This window comes from Syngnathoides biaculeatus, chromosome 23, assembly GCF_019802595.1.
Source record: "Syngnathoides biaculeatus isolate LvHL_M chromosome 23, ASM1980259v1, whole genome shotgun sequence".
In the NCBI taxonomy this organism is placed as follows: Eukaryota; Metazoa; Chordata; class Actinopteri; order Syngnathiformes; family Syngnathidae; genus Syngnathoides; species Syngnathoides biaculeatus.
In genome coordinates, this window is record NC_084662.1 from 12,499,848 (window position 1) to 12,514,787 (window position 14,940).

The 14,940-nt window shown below is 42.9% G+C and overlaps 1 protein-coding gene across 4 annotated transcripts in view; it reads right to left on the bottom strand.

Moving 5' to 3' along the window:
• The window catches only part of fut8b (fucosyltransferase 8b (alpha (1,6) fucosyltransferase)), a 197,926-nt gene that overhangs the window by 19,259 nt on the left and 163,727 nt on the right, over positions 1-14,940 (bottom strand). For all 4 annotated transcript variants that reach the window (XM_061812713.1, XM_061812710.1, XM_061812712.1 and 1 more), the window contains 2 exons: positions 9,417-9,531; positions 1,547-1,784 (listed from right to left, as the gene is read on the bottom strand). In XM_061812713.1, coding sequence (XP_061668697.1) covers positions 1,547-1,784; positions 9,417-9,531 — 353 coding nt within the window. The remainder of the gene's footprint in view (positions 1-1,546; positions 1,785-9,416; positions 9,532-14,940) is intronic.

Below are 14,940 nucleotides of genomic sequence, written 5' to 3' on the forward strand. Positions count from 1 at the left end.
ATCTTGCTATTGGCGGACTTTGAAAAGGTTTAATAGGCCAAGCGGCCGAAAGGGCCCCAGTCTGGAACGTTAATCCCTCTATCAAGGTCCTTCATAATAAATTCGATTGGGTGCAGGAGACATTTTATAAAAGGCTGTTTTTGTTTCTCTCGAGGCACGTCTTTAAACAAATGTGTATAAAAAATAACATAAGGAATACTGTTTTTTTCAAGATAGTGAACACAGCCGGCAATCCAGTGAGCCACTGTAGAAGTGGGCCGGCATTGGCATGGGGAGGGAGGCGGGACGATCAAGGGCACCTCAGTGAAGCTGTGAGTGCGGGGGGGCTCCAGAGGAAAAGGGGGAATCCCTCTTCAATTGTCTTCTGTAAATTAGTGTGATTTAAAACTATGTCCCAGCCCTTTTCCACTTTATCTCGAAAAGCTTTCAGTTGTGCACGGATTTAACAAGATGTGCATCATCCTTGATGAGAAATAACCTTGCTACACAGTTGATGGAGAAACCTTTTTCACAACAAAGTTGTGTATGCTGTTTATCTTGATTTTTTTTTTTTTTACTGGACTCTCAAGTCACAGGTTTTTTTGGCAATGAAAGCTTTGAGCAGCAACCTCCTGCTCATGCATTAGCTGCCAAAGTGGTTTTATAAGAATTGCATCGTTCTGCTTAGCCAATAACTTCATACACCATTTTTTTTTTAGCTGTAGCAGCACAAAAGAGGCTACTGGTGGACTCTTAATTCAGCAAGAAGATACGGCAGAAAGTCTCGGGTTGAACTCAATCTGTTCGAGGAACCTAATCAGCCTCGTGTTTGTAGGGATTTCAAAACATGGACATGATGGTAAACAAATCATTTTGGTTGTTTATTTTTGATTCTTCAAATGGTGCTAAAATCGTCGATAAATACATTCAAGGGGACAAAAAAAATAAAACTAATTGCTGCAGCACAAGGCCTATTCTACCCCCTGCTTTTCTCATCAATAGTGCTGCATTTTCTCTCATCAAGTGGAGTTTTTAGGGCAAGTGGCGTTTTAAAAGTCACAGTAATTTTGACGTGTCGACATGTCAGACCTTCGACCCATATGACCGATTAATGGATATTCTTAACTGAAACTCGTCAGCCAACAGGAGCTGAGTAGTGGGGGGAAATGAAACGGTCGAGGGAAAATGTCGAGAAATGCTGAAGTTTTATTCTAATTTGAAGTTTCCCCCACCCACATTTTCTACAGGTGATATCACACAAATTCCTGACACACGAAACTATGATTTACAAAATTTTTGCTGCATTGTACTGCATAAGTGGCCGTTCTAACCAGACTTTGCATTTTGACAAAATGCCATTTTGGGCACATCTCAACCTCAAGGGTCTTCAACTTTGGTGGTTCCCCTACAGCGCATCCCAAAACCTCCCCCAAATGTATATAGAATTTTTGTAAAATATGAAATTCAGCACAGTAATCTGAGCATCACAAGTCATACGTATCCACTCTTTTAGCTCGTGACTCACCGTGTAGCATTTCGAGGGAAGGCGGGAGGCGTTTGGACATACCTGACCAGTGTCCGGTGGTGGCACCAGAGCGGTCGGTGCAGCTGTTGCTGACAGGAAGGAAGACGCTCTCCCAGCCGCTGGGGGCGTAGCGCCAGTTGTGCGACTCCAGGATGAGCGTGCGCTGGGTGCCGTACGCGATCATGAAGCAGTAGACGACGTGATGGAGCTGGCAGCCGTAACCGCAACCCTTATTAATGTTGCACACCAGCTTCCGGGCCTTACTGCAGTCCGGGGGGTTCTAGAAGAAAACACAATGTTTTCAATATATTTTATTGCTTGACCTTCATCTCGGCTCACCCGAAGTGCTGCTCCCTGAATTTTAATAACACACAACAACTCATCTTGTTTGCTTTGTTACCTTTATTTCAAATTACACAAGCGTCTTCCGAACCTCAGCTTGCTTCTTCTGCTCTCTGATAATCTTACCCTTCACTTTATTGTTGAAAGAGTAAATGAAATTACTCTGATTTATTATTTTCACTCAATGGCAAAAGACAATTACAAATTTTCCCTCTGTGCCATTGATCTCTGTTGCTGCTGAAACTATAAAACGGGGAAAAAAAAGATCATCTGGTCACGTTCCAGGATGACAATGGAACTTTTTTTTTTCCTTCCTCTTGCCACTTAACACACACCCAGGTCTGCTTCCCCATATTTTCATGCGCTCATATTACATGGTGGCTGAAAATATGTAAAGTACGCGCTTGAAAGATGTCTAGCTCGGTAACGGAGGCAGACAAAAATATTTGTTTAATTTCTAGCGATAAAGAAATAGAATTTCTTTACTCCTGTTTATATCGTCGTGATTACTATCTTAGTACAGTGCCAAAGCTGAACATCAGTAACCTTCAACAATTCAAAATTCGACCAACATTTGTGTTAAGAAAGTGACATTAACACATGAAGAATATACGTTATACCCCCAACCCACACCATGAGCATTATTATTATTATTATTATTATTACATGTTTTTCTTCTTACATTTAACAGCGGTATTGCCTTTTTACACTTCCAAATGTAATTGTGAGCTGCATGAATAGAGCTGAACTTTTAAAAGTAGAGAACTTCCTTTGGGAACGAAAGTGAATGCATCAAAATGAACAGAAATAAATAATATGATGTCTCTATGAAGTACTGCGTGACCTCCAGGTTATGGGCGAGGCCTCCGTGCTGGCACGCCCCCTTTCGAGCGCCTTGGTGTTGCGGCATGGTCAACTATATTGCAGCCCCCGGGGGGGCTTTAAACAGATTAACTTTCACGGCTCGGTCATGGAGTTATGTATAGGCATAACAAAAATGACAGACAAAGTCGTATTCATCTTTCCAGCTTTGTCATGACGTTGCAGCCTAATTTTGTAAATGTGATTTTTTTTCCTCTCCATTCAAATTTGGCTGGGTTGTTAACAACACTCTTGTGTGTCAAATTTAGAAGATATATTCATACTTTACAGCACAGGTGTCAAACTCAATGTCCGGGGGCTGAATCTGGCACATGATTTTATGTGGCCCCGCAAAGGAAAATTACGAGAATCAACTTCCATTATTTAAAAAAAAAAAAAAAAAAAAATCAGTACTAAAGTTTCAAATCGTCAGATCATTAATGATAACAATATTCTGTGCCCAAACAACAGCAATCGTCAATTTGTAATTACAAAACTAGCTCATAAATTTCATCTGTAACTATGACGAGGTGAAAGATTTTCATGATTTCACATTCATAGCGGCCCTTTGAGGGGAAACTAACTACAGTGTGCCCTGCGACAAAAATGAGTTCGACACCCCTGCTTTTGAGGCACTTTAAAGGGACAGAATTTGTTCCTGTGTGCGTCACATTTTCCCATCAATCCCTCAGTTTCTCAGACGACTTCTCCTTTTGCCTCACTCAAACGGGGGCAAACAACCGCGTACAGAACGCAGCAAAGGGAAAAGATAAAAAGCAACCTGGCAGGGTGACACAGGCTGTTTTGTAGCCGAGTCGCGAGGTTGTGATACAGAGCGACTCGGCAATCCCTCTGCCAGCTAGCTTCCTAAACAGCAATTACATGGCCGATGGGAGTGTTTTCCTCATTAGGGGTTGCCGCGTTCACCGTATTGCGCTGGCATTTAGTCGCGGGCGAGGAAGAGGAGGAGCGGGACGATGTTGAAAGTAAAGTATGGGGTGCGACGACAAAAGGGAAGGAAAAACGGAACACTCCTGCTGTGTGCCGGATTGACTTTTAATCATGTGGAGATGCATTCATTCACAGAGTGAAGGACTTGCATGCCAATAAACTATAGTACAGTAGTAGACTCACAAGGAGGGTTTGTAAACCCCCCCCCCCCCCATCTTAGATACTCAACTGACCTTGGAGAGCAAGCCACGATATGCATATTTACACCACCGCGGTGTACCTGGTACGAAGGTGGAATAACGCCTACGGTTAAAGAATAACAGGTGCCGCGTTTCTGCAGGCGGCGTCCGCGCCCCGAGCTGCAATCTCGCTTACGAGGCTGCTTAAACGCCGCGGCGAAACGCAGACGCGGCTGCACAGTCGTTCGCTTTGCGCGAGCCACTTGACATTGCTCGGTTACGAAATGGTGAACGGGAACTGCATATGACAAACGAGGCTCGGGTACTCAACGAGACTGAAATAAATTATTTTTTTGCACAAAATGAAATGCACCACGCGAGGGGTGGATGTTTTTCTGACAGTTGTTCTTTGTTGTCTTAATCGTTTCATGTTGAAGACTTCAAATGATTACTGAGGGGGGAGATTATTTTTTAAAATTAAGATCTAATATAAACTTGGTGTTTTTTGACACCTAAAATTAAGACCTGTGCCATCCATTTTCGATATTATGTAATCACAGATCATTTATAAGGAAACAATCCAGCAGACTCACATTCGTGCCTTGGAGCAATTTAAAGTCCTCAATTAACTCAACTATCCCAACGAAAAATTATCATGAAAAAAAAATGTTCACTTATTACCATTGAAGGACTAAAGAAGGCAGGCCTAGTAAAAAAAGAAAACGCCACTAGTGCACATCTTTTAGTAATTGCACCAGCAAACTAGTTCAACTTTTAGAATGTATACATTGTAATCCATCAGCTATGAGTCTTTCTGGATTCATAAGCAATCTCAGCAAAAATGCAAAATAATTTTGAACAATGATAGGTTTGCTATTTGTCAGATCCTGTACGTCAGCGTTGTAGTGCGCCAATAAATGCCCCTGATATTAATCATCGTTCGAACGCAGAATCTAGGTGGAAAACGTCCGCCGTATTAGCAGCAGGATTTAGTTTCACAGCCAAAAACTTTATTAGTTGCGGTGGTCCATAAAAAAGTTGCCCACTTAAATTAACGTGCTTGTTCTTGTAAAAACTCAGAAGTTCAAATGAGTTCAACCTTCGCTTGCTACCGTGGCTTAAAATGGACGTTTGGCTATGAACTAAAAAGCCTGGTCCAAGAAACACTTCCAGGATGGAGTCGGTCCGCTTTGTTTGACAATAAAGCGAACAGACTTTCTCGATATTGGACTCAAACCAAGGCTCCCTGCTGGGTTTCACTTGGCAGAGTCATTTTTGTTTGCTAATGTACTGGTAATGCACATGTAATGTACATTAAAAGAGACACGCATACAGCCCACACGGCAACGGTACGAAGCTTGGACAGATGGAAGACGATAAATTCCTCTAAAAGTGCAAATATATTGTGCCTCACATTTGTCGTCGCCTCCAGCACTCATCAGTTTGCAAAGTTGTCGAGGGCCCAGTTTTTTGTTAGCATGTCCAAAAATGAACATACCGCATTTTCCGCACTATAAGGCGCACCTCCAATGAATGGCCTCTTTAAGACTTTTTTCATATATAAGGCGCATCACATTATAAGGCGCACATAATAGACGCTACAGTAGAAGCTGGGGTTACGTTATGCATCCATTAGATGGAGTTACACTCAAGGCTCAATATTGATCCATATATAAGGCGCACCAGATTATAAGGCACACCGTCATCTTTTGAGAAAATTAAAGGCTTTTAGGTGCACCTCATAGTGCGGAAAATACGGTAAATGAATGCTCATGCAAACAGATGTGGAAGCTGATGTACTAACTGGGTGCAAAATGCAAAAATGTATCGCCACATGGCTGGTATGGCTCCTACCCAGAAAAATATGCAGTACATCAGGTTTGTGAACTTGGATCAGTGTCGTAGTATCGGCGCATTTGGAGTCTGAGTATGAGTACAGATGTACGGTATTGGGATTTGTTAGTCTAGGTCTACAAACGTGTGTTTACAGTACGTTATCCATCCATCCATTTTCTTTGCCGCTTATCCTCACGAGGGTCGCGGGGAGTGCTGGCGCCTATCCCAGCTGTCAACGGGCAGGAGGCGGGGTACACCCTGAACTGGTTGCCAGCCAATCGCAGGGCGCATAGAGACAAACAGTCACACTCACAATCACACCTAGGGGAAATTTAGGGAGTCCAAATAATGTTGCATGTTTTTCGGGATGCGGGAGGAAACCGGAGTTACCGGAGAAAACCCACGCAGGCACAGAGAGAACATGCAAACTCCACACAGGCGGGGCCGGGATTGAACCCGGGTCCTCAGAACTGTGAGGCCAACGCTTTACCAACTGATACACCGTGCCGCCCAGTACGTTATAATTATGTATATGAGTCCATCCATTCATTTTCTGAGCCGCTTTATTGTGAGTGTGACTGTTGTCTGTCTCTATGTGCCCTGCGATTGGCTGTCAACCAGTTCAGGACGTACCAAAGCTCTTGTCCCGCAACCCTTGTGAGGATAAGCAGCTCAGTAAATGGAGAGATATATATATAGTGATATGGGCGTAGCAGTGTATGTAAAATTGATGCGGAAGTGGAGAGCCGCTGGCTCGCAGGCACATTTTGAGAGCCAGAGAGCGAACAAAAGATTGACTGGATTGTTTAATTTCACACTTGACGGGTGGGCGAGTACTCCAGAGAGGCAACTTTCTGTTTAAAACAAACAAATGACTCACATTTTCGTTTAAAAAAATAAATAAATAAACTAAACAAAAAAAGCATCTATTTCAGGAGATGTTAACTTTGAATAAAACGGAGAGAGAGGAAAGAATTCCGTGTTAGCGTCCACTTAAAGTGTTACAGGCAGATGTGATAAGGGGTGTAGTTGTCCTTTCACCTGGACTGTATGTCAAAAGTGGCCCAAAAAACCCAAGCCCCCCCCCAGAAAAAAAAAAACAACTTGTCTGACAGAAGACTCCCTAAAGGAGCTGCCATGTTCGCTGTATGAGTGGACAGATGGAGCGGGCAGACACGGAATTAGTTAAAACAGGAACGAGGGGAGAGAAAAGTGCGGGTGGCGGAGGCAGCAGGCTGCGTGCGAGGGGTCCGCGTGTTCACGCGGACGTGTGGAGGTGAGTGCGTGTGCCAGTTCGAAACGAGACGCACACATGAGGCATCACTGTGCGCAAGTGGAAAATCCCTCGCACAGGTGTGTGTATGTGTGTGTGTGCGAACCCATCTGTGCATAACCGTGTCCATGTTTGTGTGCGAGTGTGTGTGTGTGATAAATTAGTGATGGCAGCTGGTAGAGCGGTGCGATCCCTCAGCAGTGGTGACAGCAGCTGTTAGTGGGGCCGTCTCCGCCCAGCCAGCCTGACGAGGTCCTCTTCATCAAACACGCCGACTCATTAATGCCGCGGGGTGCGAGCGTGGCACCCGAAACGCAGCGGGACCACCGCGGAGGAAAGGGAGCGCGCCTACTGGGGGGTGAGCGTCCTTGTGTGGGCGCATGTGGCGAGCTGTAAGCCGGAACTATCCGTTTGTGAGGACAAGCAATTACGGCGGTACCTCGGTTTTCGTACAAATCGGTTTTCGAACAAAAATCAGTATTCGAACGCACCGACCAGCTGACCCATGACGATTTGTTATTGTGATTTCGAACGCACCCCCGAAAAAAAAAACGGAAATGACGCAACCAGTTGACCCACACAATCCTCTACACGCGGACGTGTCCCGGTTGTAACTTTTTTTCTTCCAATTGAGCAATTTTAAAACCGATCATGGCTCCAAAAAAGGGAAGTGGAACTGTTGGTGCTGAAAAAAGGAAAGCGCTGCGTAAAACTGTCGACTTCGAGAAGGATTTGATAGCCGAATACAAATTTGGTGTGCGTGTTTCTGAGCTATCGAAGAAGCATGGCGTGGCGAAATCGACGATCAGCACCGTTCTGAAACACGAGGATGCCCTCAAAGCAAGTGATGTCGCTAAAGGAGCAACCGCGTCGACCAAGCAGAGGCCACAGCCCTTGGAGGAAGTCGAAAAGTCGCTTCTTATTTTCGTAAACGAACAGCAGTTAGCTGATGAGGCTGAAGGCAGGAAGGATGTCTCAAGTGCAGATATAAAAGCGATCTGCGCAAAATGGAACATCCATAATTTTGTAGAAATCCATCGCCCTAGCAAAGCAGAATGTTGCAGAGCACTGCAAAATTTCAATGACGTTGTTCTGAGCCACTTCAGGAAGGTGCTCAAAAGACGGCAGAAAGTCTACATTAGATTCTTTCTTTGTTAAAAAGGGTCAAGTCACCCCCACCGAAGACATTTGAAATGGTTGTTTTGCATTGCTTTTGTCTTTTGTTCCATTAACCCTACCTCTAGTTGCAAGTTAAATTTTTTTGTACGTTACGTACTTTCTGTGCAGATAAAAAAACAATTTGTGTCTCTCCCCCCCCCCCATTATTACTCGTTTAAAGCTATTCTGCATTTTTGTCAAGAAAGAAAGGTTTACAAGGCTGGGGGCCGAGTCGCTACAGATACGGCAATGCACTCATAGCCTAGAATACTCTACTACTAAAGCATACATTTTAAACAAAAAATAAATAGATTTCTTAAATGATTTAATGATATAACGTATTTAAACTAGGGTCAGGGTATTTTTACTATGCATTTTATGATCAGGCCTGGAACGCATTATTTCATTTTCCATTCATTGTAATGGGAAAGCGCGCTTCGGTTCTTGAACGTTTAGGTTTTCAACCTGCCTTCTCGAACGGAATGTGTTCGAGAACCGAGGCACCACTGTATTTGGAAAAACTAACAGAGGGAAGTGGTCTTCGGTTTACAACAAATATAAAAATATATATGGTATTTTAATATCTATATAATATAATATTTACTATATGTTAAATACAGTGATGGTCACATCACAAGGTACGCCTGCACCTCTGAACCCACAAAATATTTTTTCCATTTCCTTAAAAGTGCAAGAATATCCATTCTGTGTACTAAATTACAACAATAATAAAGCACATATTGTTGATTCAATACAACAATTCATACCAAGAAGCAATTTTAGGTCTTCAAAAATAATTTGAGGAAAGCCAAACGAAAAAAAAAAACCCAAAAAAACATGCAAACCGCACACAAATATGTTCCAATGGAGTTTCAAACCCACAACTTTTGTAGTATAAGCCAGAAATGCTAACCACTAGCTCCGCAATGCTGCCGCGTATCATTTCGTGCGTTTCCCCTGCGCTTCTATTTTTGTGTACATTTTTTTTTTTGTGCGAGTGTGTTTTCATAAAGCGCTGACAAGCAACACGCACCCTACCAGTCAGGCATTGGAGTGCTGCGGCGGTGTGTTATCGCACCTCTCACCTGCTCCTCGTAGGAAAGCGATGCCGACAGTTACGGATGGTGCAAAAGAGACAAGCGGGTGTGAAAGATGGTGACAAAAAGACGCGAAAGAGAAATATTTGCACGGGGTTCCCTCGCATATGACAAATTTTGACGTGGGTGAGTGTGTATGAGTGAGAGAGAGAGAGAGAGAGAGAGAGAGAAGGAGAGAGAGAGGGAGGGGGGGGGGTGAAGCAGGATGCAAGTACCTGCAAGTAGGTGATTCTGTTCTGAACCAGATCCGACAGGTCTTTGGCCTCCTTCATCCTCCACTCGCCCACGCCGTCTGCTTGGCTGAGGTAGTACAGGTCTGTCATGATAGACCTGCAACCATAGTAACTGGTTAGTCTCTGAAAGAAACAATCTTAAAACTGGATTTGGTAATTCAAGAATCTGATCCATCACCGATATTTGATTTTTATTGCCGTTAGACCAGGCAGGTAAACATTTCACTCACTGGCAGTTGAAGAGCCAATCAACTCTTTCCAATGTTTATCTAAACAACGCAGGAACACAAGTAGAAAGATAATTTCACAATAATCACAGGCACATATTCTTTATCCTCCGCAAAGAACGACTCGTGTAACTGCAATAATTGAGAAACTGAGTCTCCAGAACTGTATGGCTGTCTTACACTGCGCCAAGTTGGCTAAGGCAGACAGGGGAATGAGCAGCACAATGTGCATTGAATGAGAGAGGGTGACAAAAACTGTTTCTTTTACTACTATTTGTGTCTTTGCATGCTGTATAAAGCAGAAATATCATCGCAAAAACAAATCAAATTTACTTGTATAGCGCATTTCATACATGAGGTAACTCAACGTGCTTAACGTGATTAAAGGCATTTGAAAACAAAGATATAAAACATTTAGCCTAACCCTAACCCTAAACCCTAACGGGATAAAAACAATAAAAATGATAAAACAAAATATTAAAAAAAGATAATTAAAACCCACATACAGTGCTCGTAATATGATCAAAAAGTATACATTGTAAAAAGCAGGAGAAAAAAAAAGACCTGGATTTAAAAACATTCGCAGTTGGGGCTGATGTCACCTCTGTTTGGATTTTAATTCCATTTTTTTGCAGCATAATGGCTAAATGCTGCTTCGCCATGTTTGCTTTGGACTCTGCGCTCCACTATTTGACCCGAGTCAGTCGATCTCAGAGCTCTCCTGGTTTTGTATTCCGGAAGCATTTCTTTCATGTATGCAGGGCCTAAATCATTTTGTGATTAATAGACCAGTAGCAAAACTTTAAAATCTATTCTAAAGCTGACTGGAAACCAGTGCAAAGACTTTAGGATTGGAGTTATATGCTCTGACCGCTTTGTTTTGGTCAAAACGCGAGCTGCAGCGGTTTAATACTCTTTTTTTTTAGGACTCCAGTCAGAAGACCATTACAATAGTCAAGTCTACTTGAGATAGATATTTAAATCGTATAAGAAACATGCATTTTTTTTTTAAACTCGAGCTTCGTCACCGAGCAGATTAAATATATATCATATCTCAAGGCACCACTCAACTAGAATAAATGGTTCCAGTTTTTCCATTGTCAAATGTTTTGAAAGCATTCAAATCTGCCACTTAAGTCAAGAGGCAGAGTCCATCTGAATGGATTTCCTGACAATTGGACAATTATACATGAGAAATTATGGCAATAAATCAATGTTCAGCATTGCACAAATGAATGAATAAATGAATGAATGACACCTGACCGTGCAACGTTGTGTACAATACTGTAGTCCTCAGAGGTTTCAGTGTCTTTTAGTAGCCTGTCACATTTAATACAAAATGCACTATACTACATACTATTTTTGACATTGTGTGCAGTCAATACTTTGACGTGGGGAGGAAAAAAAAAAGATTCTCAAAGGAAAAACTGGTTAATGATGCTTCAGCTGCCTTTTGCGCAGTGTTATGTTTATGCAACGAAGAATGAACAACCACCAGCCAGAAGTGTACTATGAATCACCAGCTCTGTTGACAATTTTATAACTGGACGATCCAATTATCATGTATCTATGTATGATATGGAAATAATACATGCGGTGTAAAAACCGATACAATAGACTGAGAACGCTGACCTCAATACTCCCAATCCTTATTTAAAATGTTTTTTTTTTTTTTTTAATTGTGAAACTATCCGAGTATCTAATAAAAACATTTTTTTTTTTTTAAAAATACGATTCGTCACTTGGCAGATTCCGCTCCATCCCCCTATGTTGAGCAACAATGTATTCGTGTTGTATTCGGGGGCTGGAACGAATTAATCGCATTTCAATTAAATTAAATGGGGAAAATTGATTTGAGATGTCCCAGTCACACGCTTGATCACAGAACTACAGCAATTAAATACCTACAGTCAGTCAAGGTAGCAGTGCGTTAATAGCCGCCTGCTTGCACATGCAGCTGAACACCGTCGGCTTTGTGATTCTGGCAAAGTGAAGCGAATATTTGCACAAGATGGGAAGGGAGGTGTCTTTGATCTTATTCCTGGCCCTTTTTCATCTCTCCTGATTTCAAAGCAGGCCAGACGCGTACAAGTTGCCAAACAGCGCACAGATTGAATCAACATAAAATAAGATGGCAGATTTATTATTCTCTTCTTTGAACCCCAGCGGATAGACGGTGGAACACGGGTTTTATTACTATCCTCTGCGGGGTACTGGACGTATAGGTAACTAAAAGTATATTGCCGTGATGGGAGTCTGTGAATGTAATATTACAAAGGCTCAAAATGTTTTATCTGCGTCTGGCTGAGTGACAACATGTTGTTTTGGTTGTTTAGCTCTTTCCGGGATAAATCCTATCTGCAAAGACTCTGACAGAAAATGTGTGCGGATGTCACGCGTTGCCAAATATCGTGGCCATCCTCTTTTCAACTTGCCCGAGAGCGCGAGCTCTGATGTATTCCGCTAAGGGCAAAACGCAAACACATTACACACACACTCTCTCTCTCAAACACACACTTAATGCAAGCTTAATTTATTACTCACTTCTTTGACCCAAATCAGTCAAATCCTGTGTGTCTGAGAGGTCTTATTCAGATATTTGGTAGCTCATCCAAAGACGCGTGCGCACACAAGCGGTAAAATGTCCTATTTTAACACTGGGGCGCAGAGGATATTGCCTTTCTTTACAACCATGACTTCAGCATTACTCATTGTCCCAATTAAAATTTGGAGCCACGGACCATGAATGGATGTCAATTTTCCTTCCAGGAGTGTGCACAAGGGAGCCGTCGGGGATTGCCGCTGTGGGAAGCCAAAGCAAACCTCGCTGGCTTGCGAAAGGTGAATGCCGAGAATCAAGTGAACGACGCCGACAGGAGCGAAGGCTCACTGTATTTGGAGACATGCAGTTCTGAGTATACATGGTGGATACTGTATGTACTTGAGGACAGCTCTGCAAATGGCTGACACTTGCGGGGGGAGTTCTACGGTGCTTTTCACGTTGCTGTCGAATCGGAGGGTTGAGGTCTGACCCACGAATTGAAGAGTAAGTAAGGAGTTTCAGGTGTATTTTGAAGTATTAAAAAAGCACACGCCCAACAGGTGCATAAGCAGAAGACAAATATTTATGGAATTGAGTGGGGTGGATCGATCCAAGTTCCTACCCTCACCTGTGGGCATGAGCTCTGGGTCGGGATGGAAAGAACAAGATCCCGGGTAAAAGCGGCCGAAATTAGTTTCCTCCGCAGGGTGTCCGGCCTCTCCCTTAGAGAACGTGTGAGAAGCTCGGTCATCCGGGAGGGGCTCAGTGTCGAGCCGCTGCTCCTCCGCATTGAGAGGAGACAAATGAGGTGGCTGGGGCATCTGATTCGGACGCCTCCCTGGTGAGATGTTACGGGAGTGTCCCACCGGAAAGAGACCCCGAGGATGACCCAGGACACGCTGGAGAGACTATGTCTCTCGGCTGGCTTGGGAACGCCTCGGGATCTCTCCGGAAGACCTGGAAGAAGCGGCTGGGGAAAGGGAAGTCTGGGTATCCCTGCTGAAGCTACTTCCCCTGTGACCCGACCCGGAGAAGAGATAGATAATGGATGGATGGAGTGGGGTAGCACGCTATACTGGTACTACAAGAGTGCCATGATACCCTGGCATCAAGTATGTAACGATACCATGCTTTCTATAGTCCTGGTACTTGCGCAAACAGAGGTCAAGGGTGCGTGCTTCAAGCTGTTTGTCACTCCTGTAAAATATTATTTGTTAAGTGGAGAAAATGAAAGCTGGATGCACGCCCGGCAGAAGATTGGCGCGTACTTAAATCATGAAAGGCCCACACGACAGTACGGGCAAGAGGGACATCACTGAAGCAGCAATAGAAGGCAAAAGTTGAACCACAATACGTGACCATTGCAGTTTTCTCTAAAATTGACACTTAAAACGAATGTGTTTGAACACTAAATGTTTAACAAACCATTTAATAGCGCGTCTGCAGGCTTAATGCGAACGGAGAATGCAAAACGTTGTAGATGGGCTAACGAAAATTAGCATATGATGATTATAAACCAATAAACTCCTTACTCTACACAGCCGCATTGACTGATCATCCATATTTATCAATCAACATGCTTGTAAAAACAGTGTAAATAGTTTATGGTACATTTATGGTTTAAAACAGTAACATAAGAAATTGCAATCATTTCAATGAAAATTATTTACAAATAGATGAGGGGGGATACACTAATATTTCCACTCATTTTAATTAAAAAAAACTTTTTTGGTTTATGACTGACTTTTAAATTCGCAAACCAAGGTCCCCGTACTGTAGAGGTGTCAAACCCAAGGCCCGGGGGCCAGATCCGGCCCGCCGCAAGATTTTATGTGGCCCGCGGAGGCAAATCCAGTCAACTTCTGTGATTTTTGTTCAAACCTGTACCAAAATTTCAAATGATCATATCATAAATAACATTGAGATATTGCTAGCATTTTGCTTTACCAAACAATAGTTGAAAAAAACGATCATCCTTGATTTTTGATTAAAAATTAGTTTATAAATGAGGTCGTGAAAGATTTTTGTGGTTTCAGAGTCGAAGGCAAAACGCAAGTACAATGCGGCCCGTGACAAAAATGAGTTTAATACCCCTGCCGTACAGTATGTGGCTACTGGAAATTGATGTACGGAGTATCTGATAACACTAAGCACGAACATTGATTCAATGCAGTTGTCTCGACAGTACGTGCGACATTAAGACACGTTTCCCCCCAACAATACGTTACAGTTTAGATCGCTATCGAACTTATCTGGCTTTCCGTTATGGGGGCGTGCAGGCATAGCGTCAACGATATTACTGGCGTGTCATATGCAAGGCGACAAGCCAATGAACGAAACAAAACGAGGAAAACGGCAGCACACAATGAACAACAACGGAAATCAATGGGGGTCTTTCTTCTCGGCACGTGGTTGCTTGTTACAAGATAAGATTTGTTTGAGAAAAATGCGCCTTTTGTGTGCCGTAGCGTGCCATTTCTCGTGTCACACCGACGCCATTATTTTCTGGTGACCAATCATTGAAGAGCAGTGTGTCTTGCGCCATCAATTAGCCTCCGAATGACTGTAGCACTTAGCTAAATCGGACCCTCAAAATATTGATCATGAAAACGTTAACAATCCCTCCAATAACAACCCAAGCCGACGTAAGGATAAGTCCTTACTTAGTACTTAGTTTTCAAAAATGCTTAACTTACAATGGATGATGTTACCTATTTATTTATTTCCTACGCAATAT